This window comes from Lissotriton vulgaris, chromosome 1_1 (genome assembly GCF_964263255.1).
Source record: "Lissotriton vulgaris chromosome 1_1, aLisVul1.2, whole genome shotgun sequence".
NCBI classification, from domain to species: Eukaryota; Metazoa; Chordata; class Amphibia; order Caudata; family Salamandridae; genus Lissotriton; species Lissotriton vulgaris.
Genome location: NC_141685.1, coordinates 454,404,980 through 454,422,850, shown reverse-complemented (window position 1 = coordinate 454,422,850; position 17,871 = coordinate 454,404,980). Strand labels below are relative to the sequence as shown.

Below are 17,871 nucleotides of genomic sequence, written 5' to 3'. Positions count from 1 at the left end.
GCAATGTGCAGTGACTGGATAGATAGTCGAAGCTACCATCACCCACTTTTTTATTGTATTGATTTTCAAATGTACTATTGAAAGCTGTTGAATTCTGTTTCTAATATTAATAAGAATTGTTGTAATCATTAAAATTCAATGTTTTTTTAATATAACTTTTTTGTAAACTCCTTGCCTTACATTGTTTTTGCTCTACACTGCCTGGGAACGTTGTTTTTCATTTTGTGACTGAATAGATATGCACAATACTATTTTTGCATCTTACGCTCAGCTTCTATACAAAACTGTGTACACGAGCGGGTTAAACATTAGATTCACAATTGGTGCCAACTGGAGCACTCTTTCCCAAGATATTTTTTTAGTTCGCTGCCGTTTAGCATAACGTAAGGGCATGAAGAAAATAATCTACAACCAACAAACGTTATTAAAACACAGCATTCGTCTATACAGTATTAGTTTTTCATGTACAGATTTACACTTGGCAGATTGAAAAAAAGCCACACATTTCTGAACCCCAAAACTATCACTCACCACAGGAAGTACTATTTTTCGTCCCTTCAGGTGCAAAGTCTCCAAATACAGTCCCTGAGGGTAAAGTGTTGGTATACTGTTCTTTCTGGTATTTTACTGCAGTAACAGGAAGCGATACTGACTGTCAATCTTCCTCTGCGGCTGAGCCTCAAGACCACAGACACTTGTTGCACCGCCTTCCCTGACCCGTCAGCAGTGTCCCACAGCCTGACCGTTTAACTGAGGGTGAGGCAAAACCACCCTCACCACTAGCAACCCCTGGCAGCAGTCCCTGGAAAGAGCTCAGTATAAAACGGGAGGAGATCCCGGAGGCTTAAATAAAGGTCACATGGACGTCAGCAGGCAGTTCTGAGCTTTACTCACTTGAGTCTGAAATCCAACAGGCAGGCACCAATCTTCATCACGTCACCAGCATCCATTCCACACACGAGTGTGCATCCTTCTGCCCACCAAGTCACTCAGGATGCAGTTTCAATTTTGTTTTTACTATATCGATATATATTTCAAAACATACTTTTTAATATTAAAAACTTACTTGGGTGTTGTTTTGTGCCATTGTTCGTGCTTCGGATCAACTGGAAGGCCTTTTGAAACCCCAGAGCATGCTGGGTAGGGCTGTCGGATGACTTAATGCTGCCTAAAAAAGTAGACATCTTCCTTTTGGTCTCGCTGGTGGCAGGCGAGAGGAAGGCCTTGTAACACTGATCCAGGGAGCAGGTTCTTGCGGCATCTGCCACACTTATCACCGAAATCTAGGAAAAGAGACAACAACCAAAAGATGACACAAGGCCGAGGTAGAACGAAGTGTACTTAGGGGCAGGCCTGGTCTCTATTTACAGACTGGGAATCATGGTCTCACATTACTTAAAAAATGATTATTATTATTAGGTTTTATGAAGTGCAAACAAATGCCCAAATCGGGCTTCCCGGTGCTGACAGACCTAATACCAGGGGTTCCTAGGAAAGTATCCGAGCATGCCAAAAATATCTAAAAATTCACAAATGAGCGCTGGATGTAAACCCTAGTTGCTTCTCTTAGCTGGACGATCCTCAGAATCACTCAGCTTTGAGGCACCTTCTGTTTTGGCGAGAGCACAATCCTACAAGTCAGGTGAGGCACCACTCTCATCCAAGGGGTAGACCCCAAATCTTTTCTGTGCCACAAATCTGAAAACAGCAATTTTCATCAAAGGCGGCTTGGAGCCCACAAACAAAGGGGTGGGGCAAGAGAGCCCAGATCCATATGGTGTGTCTCAGTGCACATGGGAAGGGGGAATTGGGGTACTTATCCTGGGAGGGCTGACATAGTCAGAAGGACTCACAAGATATTTTGAGAGTGTGTCGGGGAGAGAAGCAGCCCAGGTGGCTTGACTGTGCAGTGCAAGGCAACATGTTGAGGAACTGAAGCAATTATTTCTCACAAGCACGCCACGCAATTAGGAGAATTAAAACAAGAGATCATATTCACAAACCTGAAAGATACAATTTTTAAATGTAATTCATCCAGCAGGCGCACAAATATCAATCAACTTAGTGATAGGGATCAATTTACTGCACATTCTGCCCACAGTGAAATATTGAGAGCACTGGTGGCTGTTGATACTGGATTGGCAAATTTTTATATTTAGGTCTGGCCTAGTCTCTTCAAGCTCTTGTTTTACGGGGAAAAGAAATCTGTAAAAGTGGATACATAAATACAGGGAATTTCAGTAAGCTCTCTTTGTGCATTGTTTTGTACTAATGTCACATTTTTCTTTCATACAGCATGGGGCATTGGGTCAGCCCAATTAATCCAGTTGCAGACTTGCGCTCGGAGTGACTGCATTTCGCCTAATCGTGTATGTCCAGGAGCCAGAAAAGGAGGGCACTACGGTGCCTGGGCTGGTGTGTCTGGGTGATGGAACGCACATTTAGCTTGACCTTTTTTTTTAAATTAAATATATTTCGACTTTTTTTCATTTGCTTGCAAAATAAATAAAAAAATACAAAATGTATGCTGGCCAAGTATCTGATTCTGGAGGACTGATTCCTAAGTTTATGCCAATTCTGATTTCTGGAACTTTTGTCAAATGGGCAATGACACACAGTCATAACCAGCCGGTATAATGTTGCAGTGTACACATCAAAAAATAAGCCACTACTCAGGATTGCAGTAGAAACCTCACATCACCCACCACAGCCTCTTAGGGGCACATGCATCAAGCGATTTTGGAGTCGCAAACGGTGCGAATCGCAAAATTCGACCGTTTGCGATTCCAAAATCACTTTTTGGGATGCATTAAACAATTTTTTAAAAATAGCAATTTTTTGCGATTTCTAAAAATGCGATTGCATTTAAGGAATCGCATTTTTGCGATTCCTTAAATGCAATGCATGAATGTTTAAAAAAATGCAAATTCGCAAATAGGGGGAGCAAATTAACAAGAGGGTGAACCTCGTGTTAATTTGAGAAATCTTTCAAAAATGCTCAAAAAAGCATTTTTGAAAGTGTCATGTTACACACACACATGTCCTTTGGACATATGTGTGTGAAACTTGCACTTAAAATAACATTTCAAGGGTGCAGGGGGGGGTCCTTTGGAACCCTTCTCAGCACCCTTGAAATGCATTAACAAATTGCGATTCGCAAAATGAAAATCGCAAAATGTTAATGGCTTCCCATTGATTCCTATGGGCCATTTGGCCCATAGGAATCAATGGGAAGGTTTTCCTTAATTGCGTTTCGCAAAATGTGAATCGCAATTAAGGAAAATTAAGAAATCGCAAAAATATTTGCGAATTAATCATGCATTGCCGTTTGCGATTTCTAAATTGCGATTCCTTAATTTTCACAATTTAGGAATCGCAAACGGGTGCAACGATGCATGTGCCCCTTAATTTCCAATCCTGTTCCTGCATTAAACGAGACAGCGCGAGGCAAAGCCAAACACAAATATCAATGATTTTTAAAAATCTGAAAAATAGCTGAATATATACAATTAATATAAAATTGTAGAAAAAACAGAGCATGAAGCACTTTAAACTACAACACCCAAGTTTACTGCAAGAAAATGTGTAAATGCAAAAAGTTAATGGTTGAAATGATATACACTAACTTGAAATAGGACATGTGGCACTGGCCAGGATCTCACCTTATCGTGTTCATCGATGGCGCTGAGAATGACCTGGGCGGCATCTTTGGCAATCTGAAGCTGGGTTTCGGTGACCAACGCGCCATGGTCCAGAAGGACCACAATATGCTTGGATTGTGGTCGGACAGTAGAAACATAGACCGGCCTAAATCAACCAGAAAATGAATTGATTAAATCCCCACAACAAGGTTACTGGGGCAGCTAAAAAGTAAAAGTTATTTAACATTTTATTTTTATCCTACAAAAAATTTACAGAGTTGTTTTTACAAGAATAAACAGGCTAAAAAGAAGACGTGACAAACGTACAATATGTCCTTGAAGTTTATGGTAACTGCTTTGCAGGTGCTGTATTATTTACTTTTTTTTTAAAGTATATATCCGGGCACATTCAAAAGGATTCCAAGGACGGCTTCTTTCATCATCGATGCCAGTTTAACACACACACACAATGTTTAATAACCTCAAAAGATTGCGGGTTGCAGGAAACTTAATTAAAATTAAAAGGAAGTGCATCCTCCTTTTGAGTACACAAAAGACAGTGTGACAAAGAGACCCGCTGCTTAAAGTGAACGTTAGCATCTTTCTTTAGGAAAATATCTAATGGAGCCACTACCGCCAAATATGTGCAAGGCGTCCTGTCTTATGCAGGCCTCCAGGATGCAATGACAACACTTTGCACGGTGCCTTGTATAATCATAATTTCACAGCATGATCCTCAAATTGTATTTCCTAATTTCTATTTTTTGATGGGGAATGCTGGAAACTATTTTTCTGTAACCAAAAGAGGAAGTCGGTACAAAAACACAAATCTGTTGTATAGTATTGTTTCTAAAGTGGCATATTTAACCACAATGCAACATTCCTCAAATGGCGAACTATTTGTAGAAGCATTTGTGCAATAGTCACATATGTCCCAAACCAGAACATTATAGCTAACACCGGTCCACAGCAGCCTTCAAGGTTAGAAAAGCAACATATGCATGTAAGCCATCAAGATAACCACCCATATGCCTTCGAATCCAGAAAAGATTCACACTGCAAAAAACACCTATATGTCTCTGATATGGAACTGATTGGTAGAATCTCTGTCATGTTTTACATGTCACTATTTGCCAGCCCAGAGAGCGTGACGTAAAGGCCAGAGTTGTCCACTTTGGAGCTGGGGATCCTGGTTCGAGTCTCTGCGTCGGCTCAACATCCTGTGATTCTGGGCAAATCACTTAATCTCCTTTGTGTCTAGGAACAGCAGCTAGAGACCATCACGGGTGATTAGCCGCTCTATGCAAATAGAGACAAACAAACAAACAAACACGCACGCACACACAATTAGGAGAGTGATGTTTCCTTATTTATTTGTGGATCTTATGGAGTTCTAGCATGTTGGGTTCTTCCCACTGTGCGGTTATGGAGCTGAAGTGACAATGTTGCAGCTGTCTTCGGGGAAGATGCAGGTTGCAAACAAGCGTGGCGGGTGGGGCATTTTTGCAGGAGGGGCAGAAAAAAGCTGGCTGGAAGATCGAATTAGCACTCGGAAGGTGGTTCAGTTCTGATCACAGAAAGAGAAAATTGGTGCCTACGCTGTTCATTGGATGCTGCATCGTAATCTATTTCACTGCAGCTTTGATCTCCTTGCATTTCATGAAGATCAATAGCCCCTTAGACAACCTTTCTAATTAAATCAGAGAAGGATAAAACTTGCTATAATGTGTTTGACATTTGCACCTTTGGGATATTGAGGCAGAATGAGACTTTGGCTCTTTTCGGTCTCCCGTGAGATGCAGTGTCTTGACTCATTAAAATTGTTACCTGAAATGGGCAGTTGTACAGATAAAGCACATTTTGATTTTGAGGTGAGCACCAAGAAGCAACCAGAGGAGAATACAAGGCACGTGAGTGATATGATCTATTTATCTCACTTGCATTAACAGTGGAGTGTCAAACAAAGCATGGCTTACAGAGGAGATCGGATTGAAGGAAGATGACTAGTACATTCCCCTCCATCTGTGTTAAGATATTTTGAACGAGTGTCCATTTATTCTGAAGACTGGGATGAAAAAGGATGACTTTCTTGAGAAGGTGCAGTGGGAATGTCATTGTTTTGTCAACATTAGCGATACGGTTATTTACGGAGAGTTTAGAGTGTGGCGTGAACCCTCTTTTTTTGGTGTGAGTGATCATATTCCACTGAGATCTAAGGACAGTTAACACAAAAAAATTCTTTTGAATGCTGATGGCAAGAGGAGTTGAGTCAAATATAAGTAACTCAGGCATTAGATTAAAAAAACAAAATGTTGGATTTTTGTACGAGTTGATTGTAGGATATCAACTTAATAGTGGGAGGAGGTCCACTGAAAGAGTGCAGTCCATTCACTTACTACTGAATATACCAGTAGCCCAAAATACTACAATGAAGTAGTTAAACAACATGGGTGAGATGACAAATGATTATGAAGCCACAAATATCAAAGTTTTCAATTTGGACAGATTGGGATCTTTAAGAAAGAAAAGAATGGAACCACAACTGGGTCCTTCCTCTGTATGCCATGCTCATCAAAAACACGGATAAAAGAAACCCAAAGTCGATCATGTGTAAGGCTGAAGGGCTCAAATATTAACGGCAAGCAGGAATCACCCAGAACAAGAGATGTGTTTTTACACAGGTCTCTGTTTTAGAACTCTTCACAAGTACATTAAAAATCCATACATTGAGGAATTTCTTAAGCAGTGTCCCTGTATCCAGACATTATACATTGAGAAAGAACATGTGAAGATCCACAACTAGCAAATGTGTGAAATGTATCACACACTTCTACTCTAAGATTTGTCTAGGGACTGTGAAAGTGAGATCGAAGAGAAACGAATGGAAAGACGAAGGAATGTATGCCTTTTTAGTACATTAAACCAAGACTGGGTTCCTATGTGTAGGTACAGTCTAGCAGCCCCTGTGTCGGTGTGTGGGGGATGTTGTGACCGCTTTCTAATGCTGATGTGATCTGCAATTGGAAAGCGAGTTGAGCAGTTTTCTTTTTCCAAATATGTTCAAATGCACACAAACCCACGTATATGTGTGTGTGCAAAGGTGGACACAGATACGTAAGCCTAAAATCTGAGGTTTATCAACTGTATTCTGAACTACATTGTGAATTAAAAACAACAGAGATCCTTTGGATTAATTTTAAGACACCAAGTCATTTCAAAGATGGAGAAAATAAGTAAATAGTTTTATAGCAAACTATTATCAACAGTGTGTTTTGGAGGGTTGCAGCACAAAAAAGTTTACATGGAAGCGGGCTTTACTTGAACACGATAAGCTGATACCGCAAAGTCTACTGCAGCAGCTGGGTAAGTGTATGGGGAAAAAGAAATGAATTGCCACAGAAGATGTGGTTTCTCATGAGACGAGTTCTCTTGCCAAGGCAGATTTTAGCATTAATGTATTGGAATGCAATTCAAAGGAGGCATATGCTGAGGAAAGTTTGTGAGTAGAGGCTGAAACTCTATCTGTACTCATTAAAATTCGAAGAGAAACCTGGTGTTTCTCAAATATTTACATTTGACATTAACAGACGCCTATGAAAGACTCTCTAAATGATATGTTAATGGGTATGACAACACTTGGACAGCTTTGACTTCAGGATCAGGAGTCGGATTCTAGAACGAATTAAAGGAATGTCTGGTTGCGCAGTTCAAAAGCAAAAAAAAAACTTGTTTCCTTGTTCAGCAATGGAATAGCCTGACCCAGCACTGAGTTACTGCCATTTATCTGTGCTGGGCTTACTGGTTGACATTCCATCAATGAAGAGATCCAATGGGCTGCCACCAATAGACTTTATTCAACATAGCTAACCGATGTAAATGGTTGTCGAATTATTCGAGCAAATTGTAATGGAGGCCCACTGCCAGTAGATGACTACATTTACAGCACTGGCAGACAGCCAAGGGGAAAAAAAAGTAATGAAGGCCTCGGCCCAGTGGTTACAAGTTAGATTGAGATGACGTCTTGTTTTCTGTAGTGGATTCTGTGGCGTGTTTCTGGCCTTACCAGTTAATCATTCTCAAGCAAACTGCCCCTCTTCTCTCTCGCTAACCAGATCTCCCAGATTACCACTTTGGTAACCCTGGAGATCTCGGTGCTTGGCTGTGCACGTTTATCTTATCGAGGCTGCAGAGGCCCCAGAAGGTGGCTGCTGGCCCGCTGTGCAGCGTTTCGTAGGTGGATCACACCCTGAATCTACAAAAGCTGCACCGCTCCTTATGACCAGATACGTCAGGCTCAAAATAGGTACGATGCATGAAGCCTTCTCTATGGGAAGAGGCTTCCAGCCGCTTTAAGGTTGAATTGCTGACCCTCTGTCCCCAAACATACAGTCAGCTATTTCTCACCTGGTTTTCCAGTGTCCTGTGCCCGAGATAGGATCAGTAAACCTGTTGGTAAGGTGGTCTTAATGTTTTTTTTCAGCAAGAATTCCTTATTGTGCACCAGATGCACAAATCAGACCCAACTACTAGATGGCGGGACCATGTACAGCATGTGAATCTGGAAAAGATTCATGTTGCAAAATAGTGTTGTGATCTATGGCCAATTGTAGATGAAAGAATTAATTAAATTATATTATAAATACAGGTTGGCTGCAGTGAATATCCGTTAGCAAAATGTTCATAGAATGTTTTAGTGGAGAATTCTGAAAATGAATGGGCCAGAATCGTTTTAGTTGGTCAATGAATCTACAATAACCTGACTTTTAGATCAATTATCACACCTGTATAGGCATATTAGGTACCAAATATGTGTTAATGATACACCATGCACTTTTACATTATTTCTATGCAATTCCAAGTAACAGAGGTTCACAAAACACTATCCTGCTTGATCACTCAACATTTAAACTGCTGTGTGATCAATTTTCATGAACCTCGTACCTGAAAAAAACTACATTTCTTTCAATTTCCCTTCTGAGTTACATATCAGACATTATGTAATACATGTTATAAGGCATACATAGATACAGGAGTATACAAAAATGTAAGTTAACTAGAGAAGTTTCATCTATTTATAAACATGAACATTTTTTGACCCTCCACCGAAGTCGCCAATCTGATGTAAGCATCTTCAGGGAGCTCATACATAACATACAGACTGTTTAGTTTTACATGCAGCAAAAATACATGCAGCAAAAAAGGCCGCAATGAGAAACTAGTCTTCAGTAAAGCTTTTGAGTCTAATTTCAAATCAACGTGTCCAGCAAAAGCCATTGCTGTTCGCCTCGTCATCAGAGGTTATCAAGAGGAGAAAGCTAGCAAGTTAATGCACAGATATGTTTCACTGCGGGGCAAGAACAAACTCCTTTACTGTTCTTTAAAATTAGCACATTTGATTTAGAAAAGTTGAACACCATGTGTCAATCAACCAACTTAGTCCTCATGAAACTCGGCAGATTCAGCTTTAATAGACGGGCTGGAAGATCTCCAGAAATGTTACCAAAAAGTTTGGGATTTCAACATTCACGATCTCTGGGCAAGTGAAGTCCACACAACCTCTGGTAGAAACCCCCAAAACCTGCCTCTTCTCGATAGCCCAGCCTGCCCAAAAACAGTTAGGCTCCTGTGTCACCTACAGCCCACCCTTACAAGCCTATAGGAGATTAATTAACCCTTTACTAAAAAAACGCAGACTAACTTTGCCAGGGTTCATTTTTAAGAGTCCAAGGAAAGTTTTGTTGCAGCAATACAATTGATCTTAGCATTTCAGACGAGGAGAGCAACAATCTGCATCCAGGTGAGTTATGATTCTTTGCTTGCATTTGAATTGTCCCCTGTGCTCCCTCCTACCTTCAGTGTCTTGTTAATGGAGGCTGCCAGAGCAAGCAGTTTAGCTGATCTTTGTAAATGTATATGAAGCACTGAAATTTGACATATCCTCTTCTATGTCTTTTGGCAAACAGAAATTGATGTTTTAATGGCTATTTAACCAAGGCAAAGTTGTGTGAAGAACTAGCAGCTGAACAACTGTGCACATACTCCATTGCTACTTGGTTTCAATTCAAGCATTATAGTTTGTTGGCTTTGTAATTTAATTCACAAGAGTGGCAAGAGGAGAATGTACTTCATTAATTATCATCCTTATATAACTGAATAGAAAGGGTATACATGTATATCTATTTATTACTTTATTCTTACTGTAGAAGGAAAGACCGAAAAGTCTGTCAGAACAGGCAGGCAGAAAGAAAGAGAAAGAAAGAACAAGAAAGAAAGAGCCTCCAATGCACTACTGTCTCTTCCTCTACCTCTCTCAGTATATCCACTACCTCCACCCGGACTCATCTGAAACCTCATTCTACTACTCTGATCTCCCATACAACCCTTTCTAGACTCCTCCCTCCTTTATCCTATTCAATCAAACTAACAGACTCCCATGTCCACCACTCAAATTAATAACTTCTATTTCCCTATACTAATCCACCTCTAATCCTTTGGATTCCGGAATTGCTGGCTACACGCCAATAGCGCTTCAACACTTTGTCAGGGGTAGTAAGCGCCATATAAATACAATTACAAGTAAGCCTGGCCTTTTATACAGACACTACAAAAATACTAATAATTTCAGTTTTATTTAAAAAAAAATACACTGCCAACTAAAGCTGTAAAATAAACAGAGTTTGAGCACAGTCACTGGCAAAAGAAATCTGTTATTGACAATTTTTCCCATCATCAGACAGCACGAACATTATGGCAGAGTGATATTTTACCTATAAGGCGTGAAGAAATAATGACTGACAGCTTTGAGCCACCCCGAACACTGCAAAGAAGCCTGCCCTCTTAGATGCACGCTGTGCAAACAAGCACAGAGGAGATGGTGTCGCACCACTCCAGATTGTCCCTGTAATTTCAGTGGGTTACTGCTGTGAGGAAAATAACAGAACAGCCTTACCTGCTGCGGTGCTCGTACGCGCCCTTGCATCGAAACTTGTGTGCTGGGAAGACCGTGAAAATACCCTCCTCAGAGCTGAAGTACTGCCATTTAATTCCTGGGTTGGATTTTAGGTTGTCCGCAAGTACTAAAAGGTAGCAAAAAATAAAAATGAATAGGTTTGAAGATAAATAAAGAGAACAAGCATTTTTTAAGCCATCGTCTTAGGTGTGTCTCATGTAGAAATAGGTTTCATCACCACTGGAAATAAATAAATACATGATTATTTTGCATTGCTATATGTATAGACCTTTCGTATCGCCTGTGAGGCACAACTCTACAAGCTCCAGTGATAGTTACTCCATTTGTATTATCTACACAATGCTTCATGCCTGTGGATAAGCTTAAGTATTCCAATTTACTCCGTGTCCCGGGTGCCTATCAAAGTGCAGATTTGCCAGTATGGACATTGTTAGTGAGATTTAAAGAAGTGTTGCATGGCACGGCGAATGGCATGGTGAATGTGACGGAGCATAAATTTAGACGGTTGCAGAGAAAGTGGGAATGACCTTTATTCATGCATGGAGATGGCTACCATCTCTAGGAGCGGACAGTATCGGAAAAGAGGTAGCACTTGGTGTGCATCAGAGGAGTCCACCAGGGAATATACAGCATGGATTTGACTGAGGAGTTACTGATGCTCAGCCCGCTAGGGGCTCTGTTAATCCACTCAGGGAGGACTATATTGAGTGTATGCATGGGGTTTCAATGTCCAACCAAACTAAGACACTTCCAAGCCACGTGGGACTATTATATGAAATCCAGCCAGAAGCAAACAGATGCGCGGTGCGTGAACGCACTATTAATCCACTAAGAAACAACTACAATTAGCATATGGAAGGGACAGTAGAAATCGATCTCACAGATCCGCTGCCGTGCCATCAGGGTGTACTAAATGAAGCCTACCCAGAAACCCCACTCCATGGATGTATTTGGTAAACCACCAAGAGATTATAATATGGAGTCTTTCCAGGGGCTAGCCTGGTCCAACCGTGCGGCGATGTTAAGCCAAATCAATATGGAGTCCATACAGTAGAAATAGAGAGATCACCGAACAGGTGCTTGAGAGAATTCCTTAGAGGACATGGTTTCCAAAATGAGCTTCCATGGTTGTTAAAAATTAGAAATAATAGCGCAGGTGGTCTTGGAGCATCCAATGTAAAGACTAGTTCAGGAAGATTTTAATTAATTAATTTTATTTATTTATGCGTTTTTATATAGCACATACTTAATAAAGGCATGCAGCAACTTAAATGCAAAAATACACAGTCACCATAACAGGGAACTGGCAAACAATAATGTACCCCATTTCACATTTGTGGCCATAGCGCAAGAAGTTCTGGCCACTGCCAACTGGTGCAATCAGTGGTTAGAACCAATGTGCTCATTAAGTTGTGAATATGCTGCACATGTGAACAGTATCTTCCACTAAAGTTAGGCAAGTTTGTAAATAAGGAGCTTCAGGTGTATATACCCAAACATACTGCTTTCAGTTCATTGGTCCAAGAGCTACACCAGAAATGACACTTGAAACTGCTGACATCTTAGCTTTTTTTATTAAAGAAATCTGGGTAATGCCAGGCAGGGTAGACCAATAACACTCAGAAAATAACGAACAGCACCTTACAAATAGGGCAATATACAAGTGTACCGCCCCTACGGCCCTTCAACCTTTGAATACACTGCAATTTTGTGGGAGTGCATTGTCAAAAGGGGTTACTTTATTATCAGTAGTCACAGTTTTAGGTTTGGTACTAGGGTCACAATTCTCTTCCTCTGGGTTGGTCTTCTCACTCTCAGGATGGGTGGTTGTAGATGCCAGTGCTGGTCTTCCAGGTTGGAGATAGATGGGACTGGGATCTGGTTCGTCCGTTGTGGTAGCTTCACCATGAGGCTCGCCAAGAGGATAGAAATGGAGCCTGTCAGTTTACTGGGACACAGGTTTTGACCAGTCACCTACAACTGGTAGTGCCTAAAGAGGTAATAAACTGTGATAGGGGTATGACTTAGTCCAAAAGGAAGGGTTTTTCAGGGACAGGGAAGGACTAGAGAAATTATCGGGGTGTCTTCGGCTCCTCCTACAACTCCCTCCTTCCGCCGGTCAAAGACACCTCTTCCTGCCTTGATTCCAATTTTACAGGTGTAGCCGTAGTGGTTCCGGGGTCAGCTCCTTCCACCTCTGACTCCGGACCTTGCTGCGGAGAGACAGGAAAGGTGGGTGTTTCTCTTCTTCAGTTTAGGTGTTGCCTGTTTTGGTCCACATGGTTCCGTCTTCTACGTGCAGGGATTTCTGGCCGCGGTAGTCCTAGGCAATGCAGACCCCCGGAGTTCGCCCTCTCACAAATTCACAGCAGCTTTGTTTTAGAAATGAAAAGAGAAGGATCACTTCCTGCATCTGTCACTTGTCTGTCCTCCTGCACCATGTCCATAGACATGGAAAAGGCGCCCATGAAGTTCCCCAGAATGCAAACAGTATTGGGTTTTGGAAAACATATTTATCAATAAAAATGCACTAAAATCTACATCTGAGGTCGGACAGCAGAACAGAAACTTCTTACACATAAAAACAAGATATCTTAGTATGAAAAATGACAAGACAAAATTGCGAATAGGGCTTTCTGTCCGAGTGTAAACACAAGATGGCCTCCTCGGCTGAGGTCAGCCCTATTACGCAGTGTTTATTTACAATGTTTCAATTGGCTAGTGTAAATATTTAAAGAGGGCCAATCAAAGCTTAGCCTCAATCTGATTCCGCGGCCTTCTATCGAGGGCTATTTCAAGGAAACAAAAACAAAGAAAGACATTTTTGACATCTTGAGACCACCTCAGGGAATGTTATTTTCTCCTTTAAGAGCTCGCGTTTAAACCTGGCAATAACTTATGAAGTGAGTCTGGAATCTTAAGTGGACATTTAATCCTGGAAGAATCCCAGCTGCTGGAACCTGCAGAAAAGCTGCTTCTCAGCGGTGCCACAGATCAGACATCTGTACTGCACAACTTAACTCAGTCTAAAAGCAATGGCACAACGGACCGCAATGACTGATCTGCCATATTTTTCATTGTCTTATCTACAGATTTTTTTGCATTTACCCGAGAAAACATAGCTCCTATTCTTTAAAATGTATAAAAACTACAAGTGTCTATTTCACACAAATCACACAATTTTTTCCCGGTCTTCTAAATATTTCTGGTTTACAGGACACCAAGGCTTGTATTATGGACATGGTCACCGTTTGGGTCATGGTGTACTTTTAAACAGGTGCTCGGGTGCAAACAGGGCCAGTGGTCCCCTATTACAAATAATGCACTGCCCTCAGGGGAGCTGAAACTCATGCTGCCCTGGGGGCAGGGTATTAGCAAAAGATGGAGCGACTGTTGGAATCAGTCGCTCCATCTGCCTCTGTGCAGGGGGCACTGTGCCTGAGGTTCACAAAAAGGACAGAGATCCCCCTGCAGGCTTGTTCAGTGAGTGACTGCACCCGCCTGCACAGAGCTGTCTATGGTGTCCTTGGAGCCTTCTTTAATCCCTCCAGAGGGCTGCCCTCAAGGACCACCTCTTTGTGGCCCACTGTGAGTGAGTCTCTTGACTGCCTCTTTGACTCTACTCCCACATCCATACTATGCTGCTTATGAAAAGGCAGAGACTCCCTCATTTGCTTAACGCCACAGCCTCATGCAAGCAAGGGAACGACCGATCAAGATCGCACTGGTGCGGCAGCACTATTAGTATAACAGAAAGGGGCACACAGGCATCTGCAGCAGCTTCTAGAATAATAGAGTGCCCTGAACTTTGAGGATATGTTACAAAAGCAGTCTTTCTGCTGAACACCAGAATAAATGCTATTTAGTGAGAAAAGGCCAGGGTGGAACTTATTACTTCTCATCTCTTCAAACGGCTAAACAAGTTCAATTGTATGATCCCGAATCCTGAAGAAACGGCATCGCCTAGGCTATCCCTTTAAGCCTACGTCATTTTCAAGTCCAGCTGCATCACTCACAAGCCCACACGAAAGAGACATTGCATCATACCTCACTAAACAAATGAACTACCTTAGGTGGGCAGCACCAGATTATGAGCCTGAAAGTCATCGCAAATGGAAACGAACTTAAGAGGACTGCAAAGACTGTCCTTTTCCGTCTATGCTCTCAGGATATTGAGCAATACCACTATCTTCATTAGAAGTTACCAATTTCGCTTGTAAGTCAAGAAGACGAATGTGCACCTTTTTAGAGAACACTACATCTCCACACAACGGTAATCACAATCCAAAAGATTGTGTCTCGTCAGAACAATCCAGAATCTTGCTGCAGGTCTCAGACTATCAGGTAGGTTTCCCAGCATGGGTTTCAGACATGCCTGTCTTTTGGTGGATCCTTAGGGGGCTTAGGAGGGAGGATGTTGACATTGGCTCACTCATCCATTCTTCACGTCACTACTTCGTATTCACTACCTTCAGGAGATGGGAGAGGTTCTTCCATTACACAAGGGTTGAAGGGTATTGCTCCAGTTCTGATGTGATGAAGAGAAAGATGCCCTAGTACGTGAGAGCTTTAAAAACCCAGAAATAACGAAGAGCCGGTATTTTCAGATAAGTTGCGGTGTTAGGATGTGCTATCCTGTAGCCAGTGATCTGCTCATGAGCCAAAGACTCTGTATAAGGATACCCCTGCCGTTTTTGTACGACTAAATACCAGAACATGGCTCCAGCAGCCTCTGCAACGTTTTTTGACAGGGGAGGATGCTTGATGTATATAGATGCAATTCCAGCACCTAGCAATCCTCCATTTGCTGGTCCGACCAGTACTTTAGAGAGTAACGTGGTCAATGGATCTGCTGTTTAGCAATTTGATGAAGACCAACCCTTCTGAACCAAAACACACCTTTTACCACAAACAGAAAAATGCACCACAAAAAGAATCCAGTCTTTTTCTGTTCCACCAGCTGCCATCAATTTCTTCAGGTAAAGTGTGCTCAAACCCGCTATGTACAGCTCATTGCTAGGCGGGAACAAATACACACACATCTTCCCTGAAAAATCTTACATTCTTGTTTGCAATATCCTCCTGAATTGGTCTTGGTCCTTTCTTTCTACAGAAAAAAACACATTTTCATTTGGACTTTTGTTAGCTCTGTGGTTTGCTATGAAGTTTATGGCTCTAGTTCAAACCCTTCTGGGTAGTCCACAATACTGATTTCCCTGGTCAAGATGACCTAGCCCTTCTGAAACATCTTGCGTCTATCTCATAGACATCCCATGACTAGATCCAGGATCAATTCATTTTTGCTTAAATGCACCAATCACATGTTTGGCAATGCATACAGTGCCTGAAATTCATACAATATGAGAATGGTAGGCCTCCACCTTGTACCAAGTACCCATGCCAAAGCAGTGGTGTGTCTGTTATCCTAAAACCCTGTAACTATCCAAAAGACCTTGATTTATCTGCGTCAACTTGACCAAAGAATTACCACATATTGAAATGTGCTGCCTTTTATTTTGGTGTTCTTTTCCCTTAAATGTACCAAATATGCAAGAAAATAAAAGAAGGTGGTGCATGGCGAGTTATGGGGAAGAACAGCAACTTCAACTGCAAAGCTCCTAATATCCCTAAAAGCCTTTTCTGTCCCCAAACCACACTGATTACCTTCAGCCACTACCCAGCCCTGTACAAATTGTGGTGCCTATTTTTTTCCAAGCAAACTACTGTAATACCAACCATTTCCTCTTAACATCCAACAATTACATGGCCATTGAAGGCTTCCATTGTCCGCGCCTACACAACAAAACATTCTGCTATTATCCTAGTACAACATTCTAATCCATAGTAAAACATTGCTGCGCTCCCCTGAGCCTTCAAGGAATATGTTTTGTTTGTAATTTTTGTAATTACCTTTGATGTGTTTAAATAAACTGTGTCTCAAAATATATGGGCAGGTGTGATTATCTAACACTAGTTTCACTCAGGCTCTATGTGATACTGAAATATTTCAAGGCTGTTCAAAGTTAAGAATGTAGATATAAGATGATCTGCATTTCTAACAAGGGGTCCTGACAAAAAGAAATCCCTGACAGTCATAATCTCGTTGCCAAACCCACCGCGTCGTCAAGCCAAAAGAAACGGGAGCTAAATATTTCTTTGCTGGAAGAGCCAGGTTTTTACGCTTTTAGGAAACCTGAGAGGGTTAATTTCAGCTATTTAATAAAAGGAAGGTTGTTCCAAAATGTAGATGCAAGAAAGGAAAAAACTCTTCCATCGTTACACCAAAATGTGTTAGGGGGAACACACTAAGGAGATAGGTCTGCTGATCGCAGTGATCTGCAGGGCTGGCGGGCAGTAGGTTTCTCTGCTAGAATCTTGCGTTCTTGTTTGTGAAAGGCCCTGCAAGCCAAACCATGCAGTTAACATGATTATCTCATTTACTTTTAACAAATGCAAGATTTTTAATGCTAGGGATGCTGCATCTAGATGTTTAGTTCCAGTCACTAGCCTACCAACCCAATGCTGGGCTCTTTACAGACTAGCTGTTGCTTTAGCCGGTAGTCCTACATAGAATGCTTTGCAGTAGTTTAAGTGGGACAAAATCATGACCTGTACCACCGGTTTATAGGTTTCTTAAGGCAGCACAAGCAGCACTTTCCGGAGCATCTTCAGATCATGAAAACAAGAGGCTTACGCCTCTATTTATTGGTTTGCCCTGGTTTAAATCTTTTCTGCAGAGGTTGGCCCGGGGATCCCCTAAGTTTTGTGGCCACCAATTCAGTAAACGTGAAATTGACAGTGGGCCAAAAACACAAAAATTGCCAAGTTCCTGTTCAGCTTCAGTGCATTTCTGCACACCCACCGAGAAGCTGATCACATACAGTTGTGAAAATTAGTGACAGTTGTCTTCTCATTGCTAACAAGACTATTTGAGTCAACCCAAAGTTCTTTATCAGTTTGGTCAAGAGACCAATATATATATATATATATATATATATATATATATCTCACACACACACACACACACACATATAAATAAATACCTTTTGCACCGCAGATTGCCTGGAGGCGTCTGATAACGCGGAGACACAGAGACAGCTTGCCAGCTGACCAAGGGCGCTGCTGTTTGGACCTCGCCGCCGCCGCATACCACGCCACTCACCAGCGGCCGCGGAGTGGGAGGACCACAGCCCCCAGAATCCCTGGCGTGTTAGCCACGCCCACCGACACGCGATCTTTGGCGCCCGGAGGCGCATTGAA

The 17,871-nt window shown here is 41.8% G+C and overlaps 1 protein-coding gene across 1 annotated transcript in view; it reads right to left on the bottom strand.

The window, feature by feature from the left end:
* CACHD1 (cache domain containing 1) overlaps positions 1-17,871 on the bottom strand; it is a 198,246-nt gene that overhangs the window by 120,342 nt on the left and 60,033 nt on the right. Inside the window, exons 4-6 of the mRNA XM_086953590.1 lie at positions 10,591-10,717; positions 3,663-3,807; positions 1,067-1,283 (exon numbers count right to left, since the gene is read on the bottom strand). Of these exons, the coding sequence (XP_086809716.1) occupies positions 1,067-1,283; positions 3,663-3,807; positions 10,591-10,717 (489 nt within the window). The remainder of the gene's footprint in view (positions 1-1,066; positions 1,284-3,662; positions 3,808-10,590; positions 10,718-17,871) is intronic.